At 33.5% G+C, this 14,065-nt stretch overlaps 1 protein-coding gene across 1 annotated transcript in view; it reads right to left on the bottom strand.

Annotated features, from left to right (window-relative positions):
• Window positions 1-14,065, bottom strand: part of PLOD2 (procollagen-lysine,2-oxoglutarate 5-dioxygenase 2) — a 92,782-nt gene that overhangs the window by 46,803 nt on the left and 31,914 nt on the right. Inside the window, exons 2-3 of the mRNA XM_025376682.1 lie at window positions 7,546-7,637; window positions 4,536-4,672 (exon numbers count right to left, since the gene is read on the bottom strand). Coding sequence (XP_025232467.1) covers window positions 4,536-4,672; window positions 7,546-7,637 — 229 coding nt within the window. The remainder of the gene's footprint in view (window positions 1-4,535; window positions 4,673-7,545; window positions 7,638-14,065) is intronic.

Here is a 14,065-nt window from a genome sequence, read left to right as displayed (position 1 = left end):
CTCAAAAAATAGTTTCAAAGCATCTGCCATTATTTTCCCTTCTTAAGAGGCCTGTTTCTTCTTCTAATGCAATTCACCATTACCCAACTGATTTCTTGCTATTGCACCCTGAATGTATGTAATTGAGGAACAGGCGCCAGCTTCACTGTGTGAAACACACAATTACAATTCAGCATAACTGAAAAGAAACTATGCATATACAATCAAAGTGATAAGGTACACTAGTGAACAGCAGGGATTTGTGTGACTGAAATTATCCTTCCATTTTAACCAGTGTTTATTTATCTTGGATCAACTTTGCAGATCAGAGCTGCCTAAGAAACTGCTCAAATAATGACTACGCTTTACATTTATTTTAATTATATATATCAACTTGTATAGTACACCATTGACTACCATTCCAATTTTTTTTTCTGTTTAGTCTTTCCTACTGGTAACTTAAATTCACAACAGCCAATTCTTTTATCTTACCTCAAACTCATAATCATCTTTAAACAAATACTTCAAAGAACTGGGAGGTTTCTATATATCAATATCTTTGAGTAGATATTTCCATAAAAGAAATACTCCTTTTTTGTAAGGCCAGTAACCACCACCAAATGTCTTTCAAATATTTCATATACCGGGAGTCTTCAATATGGTGCACATCTACATTCTAATCAGTTGAGTTACACAAAGTGCCACCAATGAAAGTGTAAATGTCTGTCCTGTCCCAAATTCAAACTCAAGTATTAATTACGCCAACATTATTTCTAACTGGTTTTCTTCTAAATTTCCTTAAATCTAAAAGAAATTTTTAGTCAAAAAGAAAAAAGAACAGTCAAAATTTTTATTAGGTGACTTTATTTGATGCCCCCAAATCTGGAAAACTTACTTCACCACAGGTTTATTTTAGGGCCTGAGACTCTGCTAGTTTATATTTTACTGTAAGCAGCACAGCAAAAGTTGTGTGAGGATATTAACTATGTATCAAATTTACTCCCAAGAACACAAATAATTTATTATATTTTGGTTTATATATTATCCTTACAAAAATAATAAGAAAGCACTAGCCAACATATAATAATTAGGTCTGATCACTTCTCTTCAATATGACGATAATAGAAGAAATATAAGCTTTGTAACTTAATTCTAAAACAAATGTAAAGTACCCAGTTACAAAACTCAACATGCTCATTCACTTGATTAAGGTATACTATAAAATATTTATGACATCATTTTTCTCCATAAAGGAGTTGATAGCTACCAAATTGTAATATTTGTCCCCAAAATTTTCATTAGCCTATTTAAAAAAAAAATCACCAAATTCATATTTTTTGGTGTTCTAATCAAGGAGAGATTATCAAACTTTATAAGCCATTTTAATTGCAAGGAAACACACAAACACTGAAGCATGAAATAACTTGCAAAAAAGATTGAATTTATTATATGGATATCTTCAGTTTTCCTTTTGTTCTGAGAATAACCTAAAACCTTGCCAAATATTTATTTTTATCTAAATTAAGTATAATAAATCTTACCCTACACATTATATTTATAAAGAGCCAGCTTCTAATTTTAAATGTTCATCCAAAAGTAATTTTAGTATACATATTCCATGGAAGGAATGTGACAAAATTGTTTCCAAATTAATTCGGGCTTTTTAGCATGTCTAAATGGCATACGGGATAATTATGGGGTATTGGAAATGTTCTAAAATTGAATAATGGGGATGACTGCACAACTCTGTAAATTTAATTAAATTCACTGAATTTTACACTTACAAATGTTTATGGCATGTTATATAAATTATACCATAACAAAGCTGTGTTTCTTAAAAGGCTCATCTAAACCACCAAGTTTATAAATCTCTGTATATTTTCATATAATAGTGACCTATGCTTCCATAAAACTAATTATTACAGTTGAATTGTCCTTAAAAATACCACGTAAAAAATAAGAATGTGTTTGCTTTATTAAAATAAATATATCCTGAATTCCAGCCCTTTACCAGAACTAACCTTAATTAAGAGTTTAAGAATTGTGTTACAGAATGGGCATCATATTTCAAACCATTTACAAACAGCTTAGTTCACTTAATTCATTCTCCCGGGCCCTAGATTACCTACAATTTTCAACTAAATTCATCACTCTGTATATACTTTTTAAAAAGTGTGTTGTTTTTAAAAAATAAGTGGGGTTAAAAAAAAGTTCTTATGTGGCTTCAATTGCTCATCCCTCTTTACTCCCCTGGCTACTTTCTCATGACCCCTAGGTTTTTTCCACAGGGTAGTCATGGTAGGTTATGACGGAGAAAATGTTAATAACTCTTCTTAGACAATTATTTGGCTGAGTGGGCACCCATGTTTTCAGTTAGCTGGCTGTTCTCACAGGAGTTGTAAGAAATTTTATCTGTTTGTTTCCGTGATATATCCCAAACACTAACAGTGCCTGGAAGACACTGTGTCTTCCATTAAAATTTTATTACCTTTTCTGTCAAGCTAGGTCTTAAAGTATCATCTAAATCAACAAACTCAAACTCAAGCTAGCTTTAGGTATCTCACAGTGTCCTAATTCTCATGAGAAAAAAATAGGTCCCTCACTATATCAGCTGTCCACAAGGATAAACGTTAGATAGGGGGCCAGAGGTGGCAGATGGTGATGTGAGAGTAATGGTAGAGAAAAAGAGTTCCTCCTAAAACCCAAAAGGAACCTTGGGGATCTAAAATCTTTACTGACTCATATGTAGTAACTCTTACAAGGAGAATCTGCCTCAGAGCCAAAGTGAAAATGTACATGTGACAAGTATAAGTTGACTAATATGGTTGTTTGAAATCCATGGTAATTTCAAACCAAAACATACTCAGTATTTACTCTACAGAGCTATTTTAATGAACTTGGTATTATTTTTCTAAGTGTAAAAAAAAACAACAAATGCTGTAGAAAAATTGCCAGTACACTATGGTTAACACTTGCCTTACCATACTTCATCTTGCAAAATAGGTAACCACAGGTAGAACTTAATTTTTTGCGTAAAATATAACAGGAAAATTTTACAGATGCAAGTGTTATGTACCTTTTGAAAATTTTTAAGTGTGTATGGCACACTTCATTATATTAATATCTATTTTCATTTCATAATTTACAACTTTCTTATGTATATTAATGCATAAAAATATTACTCTTTTCATCTGCAAATAATTTGTGTCTTTACATTTTCAAGTTGAGAAGAAACATATAAAACGACTTTCCTAAGTTAGAGGGGAAAATTCACGAGGACTTAAAATGAGCAATCAATAGCAAAAACAAATAAGATACAGAGAATAAAAGAAAGGAAGTAGTAACTAATAACTCACGACAATTTGATGTTACTATAAAATTATAAGAAGATGGCAAAAAAAGACAGTGGATATTTTAATTAGGAGAGGGAAATATTACACAAAATACATTTACATTAAAAAGGTTCTTCTTTCTTAGTAACACAGGCTTTCTTATGTCTCTCACTTGTATTTATAACTTTGCGTGGTCTTTTTTCTTCTGTTTAACCAGAATCCATTAAGTCACCCTTCTCAAGAGTAAAGCTCAATATGATATTTATTCTTAACTCAAGACTAAAGTATGAATTTCACAAAAACGTTAGTTAGCTCTTGCCATGTTGTCTCATTAGTGTTCATGATAATTCATTGTCTTTGATGGCATTACATCATGTCAGACCATGGGTGATATAATTTGAATCTACATCCCCAACCAAATCTCATGTTGAAATGTAACCCTCAGTGCTGGAGGTGGGGCCAGGTGGGAGGTGACTGGATCATGAGGGCAGTTTCTAATGGTTTAGCACCATCCCCCTAGTGATGTTCTCATTACAGCGTTCTCACGAGATCTGATTGTTTAAAAGTATGTAGCACCTCCCCTCACTTCCTCCTGCTCTAACCATGTGAGACTTTCATTCCTCCTTTGCCTTCTGCCATGATCCTAAGTTTCCTGAGGCCTCCCCAGAAGCCAAGCAGTTGGCCAGCATCATGTTTCCTATACAGCCTGTGAAACTGTTAGCCAATTAAACCTCTTTTCTTTATAAATTATGCAGTCTCAGGAATTTATAGTAGCATGAGAACTAATTAATACAACAGTTTTATAACTGAGTAATATCTACTTTTTAAAACAATGATTCCTTGTCAATAATTTTTTTTAAATGGAGTCTCGCTCTGTCGCCAGGATGGAGTGCAGTGGCACAACCTCGGCTCACTGCAACCTCACATCCTGGGTTCAAGAAATTCTCTGCCTCAGCCTCCCAAGTAGCTGGGATTACAGGTGCCCGCCACCATGCCCGGCTAATTTTTTGTATTTTTAGTAGAGACGGGGTTTCACGATCTTGGCCAGGCTGGTCTTGAACTCCTGACCTTGTGATCCACCTGCCTAGGCCTCCCAAAGTGCTAGGATTACAAACGTGAGCCACCCATCCAAGCGTATTTTAATACATCATCTACAAATACAAATCTCATCTCTTTAAAAAGTAATTTAATACAGATTTTAAAATTCACAGGTGTTTCTCTTACCATTCAGTAAACATGACAACCAGATCATCTTGATCAGCATAGTGTTCCATGACTTCTTTCATTAATCTCACTTTCTGGCCCCCTCCAATACTATTAATTCCATCACCACCTCTCCATTCTTCTCCTTGACCAAGGACCTATGAACAAAACATTTCATTCCTGAGCAAAACTCAAATTATGAAAGTACTATGAAAAACTTAAAGACATCATCAACTTGAACAGTACTATACAATAACCACTCTTCTAATGTTTCATGAAATCATGATGCTAGAAAAAAAAAATCTAGATACCTAAGTGAGATCATAATTCTTTAATGTTATCCATCCACAAAATGCCCTTCTCAATTTTACCATCTCAAAAGTTGTGAGTCTAACCCAAGGAAGTAGACCCAGAAAGTATTTCTCACATTGTATCATGTTCTTCCTATTTGTTTAGACCAAAAAGAAGAAAAACGAATACATTTCCCATATCACTTTTTTTAATCTGGCAAGAAATCTTTATGATCAATATTGAAGCTCAGCAACTCCTTGATGAGAGGCCTTTAAGTGATTTTCCTACTGAACCCAAATGGGTTTTTCAGGGAATTACAGAGGGCATCAAGAAAAAAAAAATAATCACCTTCTTTACCTTATACTTCCTAAACTTATGTAATTGTCTAAAGCTTAACAAGGATTTTTCAATGCAAAAAACTGCCTAAGTACGATTATTTTAAATTTCATTTTAATTACCCTGTACCCTTTCTCTTCACTATTTGCTTGAGCCTCAGCAGCTGCTCCCTGAACTGGAAATGCATTATGACACACTGACTCTAAGGGAACAGAAAGTACAATACATGACCCTTCCCCCACACAACACACACCTTTTCTCTTCGTTTCATCAAAACAAAGTCTGAAGTTGCCATTATAATAATCTACTAAGAGATCTGGGAAATTAATGGAGAATGAAATTAAAAATAAACACACATGAAAAGGATAAAATAAAATTTAATAATAAATACCATTAGTTCTAACTTTACTTAATACTGAGTCAGAGATAAGTCTTGCCGGGAAAGCCTGTGGGGCTCCCAGCCTCAAATGTCTTGTTAAAACTTATCACCTCCTTTGCGGAAGGCTGAGGGAAAAATACAACCCAAGAAAACTCAAGCTGTTTTGGATCTGGATTCAAACTAGGCTAATCTTGAAGCATTAATAGTACTTGCTCTAAAAACTGGCCTCCTCTGGCCCTGAGATTTATTTCACAACCCATCTGGAATCCCTAACTCTGAAGCAATATTGGACCCAATGACATCTGAGAATCTGCTCTGTGCAATACACCACGTTAAGCACCACTCTCTATGTTCGTTCCACTACACTAATGGTTGTCAAATTTCAGTGTGCATCTGAATCTCATGGAAGCCTTGTTCAAACACAGACTTCAGGGTATCACTCCCAGAATTTGTAATTCAGTCGGTCTGAGGTGGAGCCTATTTTTCCTTTCTAACCAGCAGCCAGGTGATGCAGATGGTGGTGGTCTGAGGTCCACACTTTGGGAACCACTGCATTACATGAGGAGACAGCAAAAGGATCATAAATTCCAGTAAGTTAAGTGGGGATGGGGTCCAAGATCTGATATTATACTTTATAGTTATTTGCATTAGGACAAGTTTTCCTCATCCAGAAATAAAGTAGTATCCACGTTACGCGGTTCATATAGTGACTTAACAGCATATAATATATAAATTTCCCTACAAGGCGCCTTGCATATAAGAAACATTCCACTCTCTCTCCAGTCTGAACCCTAATGATTCCCCAACTAGATTTCAGTATTATTTTATCTTAATTTTAATTTTATTTCCACAGTGTCTCCTGTTGGTGCATACATTTTTCTTCTACCATAGTAACATATTTGTAACATGTTTTTCATTTATCCTATATTAAACATCTATTTATTACCACTATATCTCCTTTTCAGCAAAGTTTAGCTGTTTATTAGCTATTCTATATTAACATTAAGCTGTTCTATATTTACATCTACATTTAGCATTCCAGTGGTTATTTAATAAAAACTATCTTTTTAATACATTATATACTCAAATGGATCAGTTTTTTCTCCAAAAAGTAATCTTTCTTCTTTTTTTAAAAAAAAGTTTTTTTGCTTTTTGTGTTCCTACCTAGGTATCTCCTTGTTCTCCTCTTATTTGTAGAAAAGACTTGGCTGACAGATCCTTCTTTCTATTAGAAAAAACAAGTAAGTAAATAAAATGGCAGACCTCTCATAGCTAAGTTTAATAGTTCTATCAGTTTCCCCAAGTTTCCTCTGATCACTTGTCAATGAGATGTTCACCTGGAGATAAATTTTCTAAAACGCTTTGGTTAAAAATACAATAACAATGCTCCCAAATTCCTCTAAATGAAAACAAATGAACCAAAAAAAAAAAAAAAAAGAAAATTCTCAACAGACAGAAAAGGCACCCTCTTCACATTTATGTTTCTAATTCTCTGTAAACAAAGAATCATCCTATGATAGCAAAGTCCATTACAGAAAAAATTATTCAGTGAAAAAAATCCCTGCCAAATCTTATTTACATTGTATTTGTATATGACCTGCCAGAAAGAAATTATATATATATATGCAAATACATATTAACATTTTTTTTTGCTGTTTTATAGAACATATTTATACAAAGCATTGGCAAAAATTAAGAAATTATTGTTTAAGTGGCACAGTATTATTTTAAGTATTATAGGTGCATAATAGTTGCATATTTATGGGGTACATGTGATATTTTGGTACAGGCATACAACATGTAATGACCAAATCCGAGTACCTTGGCTATCCCCTCACCTCAAGCATTTACCATTTATTTGTGTTAGGAAATATTAATAAGGCCAAAAACTATATGAACTAATAGCAATTATGTAACCAAATGCTATCTTCCTTGTGAGGATTACAGATTGTAGTGCTGTTATTATGAAAACTGTACTTTAGGCACACATTACAGGATCTTCAAAGGTTAAAAGATATACCATACCTTCACAGTATAATTGAAATATTTGGCTGACTGCATAAATCGATGGAATCCATCACTTTCTTTCGTTGCTACAGTTATGACTAATAATTTATCTGCAAAGACAAAAGGAAACACAAGAAGATTTACCAAGAGATCAAATGCTCACATTTTACAACTCACTACAATAATCAGAGACCTCACTAAACCCATGGAAATATTCTGGTTTGTTGATCTATACAAGACTAAACAAAGAGCTGTTGAAACAACAGATGATTCAAATTGGTTGTATTACTGACAAATGATGAACCTTCAAATGACAGTTATTTCAATGCAAAAAAGTACACTGATGATTAAGAAAAAGCATGCCATCAATAGAGTATTTCAACATTGAGAAAAACTTCCATAAAATGAACATTTTTTATAATCCATAATGATTGATTCTCTGACATTATCTAATTAACAAACTTCACTATCATCTATAAATCATTCCTGATTTATGACATCAGCGAGGATATCAGCAAATTATATTCATCAAAATAATGACATATACAAAAAACAATACAACCATTAAATCTGATCCCAATTTTCTAAAATAAATTGTGACGACTGGGAGCAAATATTTAAAAACAAAATCTTAATTTTTTTCTACTATCCAAGATTGCTTTTTTATGAAAATTCTTATAAGCAACAACATTATTTATTGTGTTTTGGTTTATCTTTAAAGAATAAATGAAATCAAAATAATCACTGCCCTAGTAAATACACAACTGTTAACGACCATTTTATAATGAATTATTATTTTCAGTCCCACATAACACTTTTCAGTAGAAGTAGACAGAGTTAAGGAATTGTCTCAAAACACCTACAATAAGCTACTACAGATAATGATTATTATTAATAGGAAAAGGCATGTTGGAAAATGTACAAAAGAAACAAGTGCATCAACAAATGCCAAAAGGGCTGGAACAGTTTTTTGTTGTTATTATTGTTGTTGTTTTTGTTTTAACTAAAGATTTAGAAGGACCCACACTCTAAGAAAGCAAAACTAACATCTTTTCAATATTCTCTGAGTAACATCATTTGTTTCTCACTTGCACTCTATTTATAAGAAAACAATACAGGTTTTGAGTATCCCCTAAGCAATAATCACCAAACATGGCAATAATGCATTATAAAAATTACAGCAGATAAACCAATATACTTATCCATCAAATTTTGAAAATAACTACAATAAAATATAAATCAGTACAATATACAAAGAAATACTAAATTCAAACGCTCATTAGTCAACCAAAAAAAAAAAAATTCCATGAAGATAAACATCAACAGTCTTAGAATTTTTTCTAAGAAAAAGGTATTTCCTGGGCAGGCACAGTAGCTCATGCCTGTAATCACAGCACTTTGGGAGGATGAGGTGAGCAGATCACTTGAGGGCAGCAGTTTGAGACCAGCCTGGCCAACATTGTGAAACCTCGTTTCTACTAAAAACACAAAAATTAGTCGGGTATGGTGGCACACACTTGTAATCCCAGCTACTCAAGAGGCTGAGACAGGAGAATCGCTCGAACTCGGGAGGCAGAGATGGCAGTGAGCCAAGATCACATGTCTGCACTCCAGTCTGAGTGATCAGGCCCAAGTAAATATATTTTAAGAATATTTTTTAAAATCAACTATTTAAAAAAATTTTCGTTTATAAAGTTTCCAACAGAGCTTAACTGATTATGAAAATTTAACATTATTCAGAATAAATTTCAAAATAGGGAATACCACATTTTATTTTATAAGAACAAAGAGGCTTTTAAAGTCTATCTGTAATAAAATTACTCTATTTAAAGTTACATTTCTTACTTAAATTCTTCTATATAAATCATAAAAATTAACTACAAGTTTCGGGTTTTACTGGATGAATTTTCACACTTACAATTCCAGCATAAAGTTAACAGCAAGGATTTCATCATCCTTAGTAGGAAAAGTAAAGTTGGCCAGACCCTTGAGTAGACAAAAATGTAACCAAATCCAATGACTCAGAAGGCAAAGCTTACTCATGTGTAGTCTGACCATGTCTAGCAATCCTATGCCAAATAAGAACTCCTACTGTTTCACAGTGCTGTTGCTCTTTATAAATAACCTAAACCAAATCACAAATACGTAACTTTGTTAAAGAAAGGTCTGGTTAGTAACATTACACATGAACAGCTGTTTCCTCTAACTTGCTATTCAGTATCATCATGACTGCAATAAGAAATAAATCTCAGTTGGAGGGAAAAAAAAAAAAAAAAAAAAAAACAATAGTGTTGACATGTATCACCCACATGCTTTTATCAACCAATTCAAAAATTCAACCATCTCACCATTTATGAAGTATTATTGTTAGAAAATGTAACCTAAACTGGATACATACTTTTCGGATTTCACTACCATTTACACTACAAATTTACCAGAAATAGAGAGACAAAGATATGGTGACAGGAAAGAGATGTCAGCAATAAAATTCAGAACATGAAAAATTCTATAGGACAAATGACTTATGCAATCGATGGCAAAAGGCACAAAAGGGAAGGGAAATATATAGAATATTAACATAAGAGACATTTCAAACAAATGTTAGTCATGGACCTGAGTTCGGACCTGATTTGTAAAAACTATAAAAAAGCATTTGTGAGAAAATTAGAGAAATTTGAATACTAATTAGATATTTGGTGATATTGAGAAATTAGTTAATTTTTTAGCATGCTAATTTCATTTACTTTTTTTAAAAAAAGAGTCCTTATAATTTAGAGACACATACTGAAGTAATATCCAATCAAATGATATCAGGCCTACAATGTGTTTTAAAGTTAATTCGGGTAGACAGATTAAAACAAGACTGGTCATATGTGATAAATACTGAAACTGCATTTTTTGTATGTTTAAAAATCCCTATAATTATTATTTTTCCATCTATTCATTCATTTACTTATTGAGTCAACACATATTTTCCAAGTCCCTTGTTCAGTTACTCACTGTTGCACACAAACACAAAATTCAGTGTTAAAAAATATAAAACTTTATTTTCGTATGGTTCTACAATATGAGCTCAGCTGAATAGTTCTTGTTTTTATTATTTCTTTAAATTTAATTTTAGATTCAGAGGATACAGGTGCATGTTTGTTACATGGGTACATTGCATATTGGTGAGGATTTGGCTTCTAGTATATCCATTACCCACATAGTGAACACTGTACCCAACAGGTAACTTTTCAACCCTCTCCCAACCTCCCCCTTTTTGGGGTCCCCAGTGTCTATTTTTTCCATCTATATGTCCATGTGTACCCATTGTTTAGCTCCCACTTATAAGTGAGAACATGTGGTATTTGGTTTTCTAAGTTAGCTCACATAGGATAATGGCCTCCAGTTCCATTCATCCTACTGCAAAGGACATGATTTTATTCTTTCTTGTAGCTGTGTCATATCCCATGGTCCATATATATCACATTTCACATTTTCTCTACCCAGTCAACTCCTGGTGGACTTTTAGGTTGGCTCCATGACTTTGTTGTTGTGAACAGTGCCGCAATAAGCTTATGAGTATAGGTGTCTTTTTTATATAATGACTTCTTTCCCTTTGAGTAGATACCCAGTATTGGGATGGCTGAAGAGATATTTCTCAAAAGAAGAAATACAAGTGGCCAAGAAATACATGAACAAATGTTCAACATCACTAATTAGCAGAGAAGTGAAAATCAAAACCACAATGAGATACCATTTCACAGCAGTCAGAATGGCTATTGTTAACAGGTCATAAAACCACAGATGTCTGCACGGATGCAAAGAAAAGGGAACGCTTACACATTGTTTGTGGGAATGTAAATTAGTTCAACCTCTATGGAAAATAGTATGGAAAGTTATCAAATAACTAAAAATACAGAATTCCTATAAAGACAGAGTACAACTTTAGGTAAAATCTCTAAACTTCCAATCAAAAAAAAATAATAGAAAATTCTGCAATGTGGATCTTTTAGCAGACTGAATCATCTAAGGATAATGAAACATACAATATACAGAGTTCTTTAACCAAACAATATTATAATTTAAATAACTATAATTAATACCTTTTCCAATCCACCCTCCACCAGCCAAATGAATGATGAAGTGAGATGACTGAGGAATGGTGCTTCAATAACAGGCACCCGCCATCCACTGCTACCACCAATCTATAACAGCAACAGCTATCTCTTTTTCTTGGTTTCAGCAAGATACCTGGCACCATGATGTTAAAAAAACAAGCAAATGGAAGCTCATCAGTAGCCAAATGTAACCTCTATTGCCACCTTCAGACTCTATTAGACAACAGATCAATACAGTTTCCATGCATAAGAAACAGGTGATGCATCTATACAGTGTGGTAGATTTGAACAACCACTTACCAAATGAAAACCTGTGGCAGACTATGTAATCATCTTTACATAATCCTCCAAAATACCTAACATTACAGTAAGATTTAATAAATCTTTGTTAAATGGTTATTTTTCTCCGTCTGAAAATTCAGATGAATTTATAATTTCTCCAAAAATCAAGAGGTCAATTTGCTTAGAAAGGCTAAAACATGCTATGTCCTCAAAGGTCTGGAAGAAAAAAAAAATGCATTGTTGGAGTCATTTTTTTCTCCAAATAGCTGTTGATATCGGAACAGAATTTACCAATATTCAGTAGTGACACAATTTTTCTATTTAAAAACAAACCATGGTTTCAAAACAGAAACTGTTTTTGCTAATATATCATGTCACCAAATGCTAAAGCAGCTTATAAAATCCATCTGAAATCCATTTTTTTTTTTTTTTGAGACGGAGTCTCAGCGGCGCTGAAATCCGTTTTCTTAATGAGGGCATCACAGTTAAGTAACTCAGCACTAGCCCAGCTGCCTTTTATCCATATCTTCTCAAGTAACTTTAAACACAGTTCTTAATTTTAAACTGGCAACAATAAAAAACAAATTATTCTGTCACAGAAGTAACAGGGAGTACACTGTTCTCATTCTACTACTAACTGATTTTATGACTGGACGCATCTTTTATCTGTAAAGTAGAAAGTTTCTCAATTTTCTACTAAAGAAAAATGTTTTCGTAGTAAAAGTTAGCATAATAGAGATGTTGAGAAACTTCTTCTGCAAAAGGTCAAATAGTAAACATTTCAGGCCTTGTGAGCCACATACACTAACAAAATTTTATTTTTTCCTTATATTTTACAACCCTTTAAATTTTTAAAAATTTGTAGTTGTCTGGCTGGCTGTGCAAAAACAGCCATGGGTCAGAATTGGCCTAAGGGTCATAAGTTTGCTACTTATCTATATAGTTGGCCATATGGATCTGAACGCAAACTAGTTAGCTTAAATCCCAGCTCTACTATTTCTTATTTGTTTTGATTTGGTCAGTTACTTAAACTCTGTGTCTCAACTGTAATATGTCTGTAATAATAGCATCTACCTGACAAGATTTCCATGAAAGTAAAATGAGTTAGTATATATGAAGCAGTCGACACAAACTCCTACGTATGTGTTAGACAGTATCTTATATATATTCAAAGGAAGCATGGGCAAGATAGATTGTAGCTGATGTGCAAAACTCAGCAAGTTATAACTCCCATCCCTTTCTCTACCAGAGATGCTATACAGATTGTTTTTAAAAATTATGGAAAAACAGTCATGAAACTGTTTATTCAAACAGTTTAGCAAGTAACTCTAGATAGGCCTTCTCAAATCTTTACATTCCTCTCCATCTCCCAGCAAGCTATAATAACTCTAACTCAAGTTATAATCAGCACTAGCTCAGGCTTCTCCAATCGCCTCTTAAGCCAACTTTGTACATTCTAAACCTTTGTTTACAAAGCAGCCAGGGTGATCATTTCAAAATAGTTAGATATCTGATCATGTCACTTCATTGGTAAATACCCTCTTAGGATAGTAGAGAAACTCCATTACTACAATGTGGCCCTAGGTTACTTCTCTCCAGTCTCATCCACTTTCTCTCTCCCCTTTGTTCTCTCTTCTTCAACCACGTTGGCCTGTGTTTTATTTTCTAATAATGTCTGCACCCTCCCATTCAAAGAGAAGAGCCTTTTCAAGACCATTATCTAATACTCCTCCCTGACATCTTGATGTGGCCACTGCCCAGGCAAACTTGAGATTCTTACACATATACTATTTCCTTAGAGAGACCCTCTCTGACCTAGTAGAATAGGTCAGTACCCATAAAATTTTTCACTGCACTTTCTAACTCTCTTTCAGGACACTCACCACAAATTGTAATTACATATTAATTTGCATAATCTCAAATTATGAATACTCTCAAATTATGTGAGATTAAAGTTTCTCTCTCCAACGAGACTATAAGTTACAGAAAGGCAGAGAACATTCTTTTGCTCACAGTTTGACCCCCAGAGCTTATCACAATATTAAGCACACAGTAGGTTCTTAAAAAACATTTCAGAATGAGTGGACTCAGGGGCAAGTAATATCATATATCTTGCACGTACGTGTGCATAAAATAATTTAACAAAATCCCTA

This window comes from Theropithecus gelada, chromosome 2, assembly GCF_003255815.1.
Source record: "Theropithecus gelada isolate Dixy chromosome 2, Tgel_1.0, whole genome shotgun sequence".
NCBI lineage: Eukaryota > Metazoa > Chordata > Mammalia > Primates > Cercopithecidae > Theropithecus > Theropithecus gelada.
This window is presented reverse-complemented; position numbering and strand designations above follow the sequence as displayed.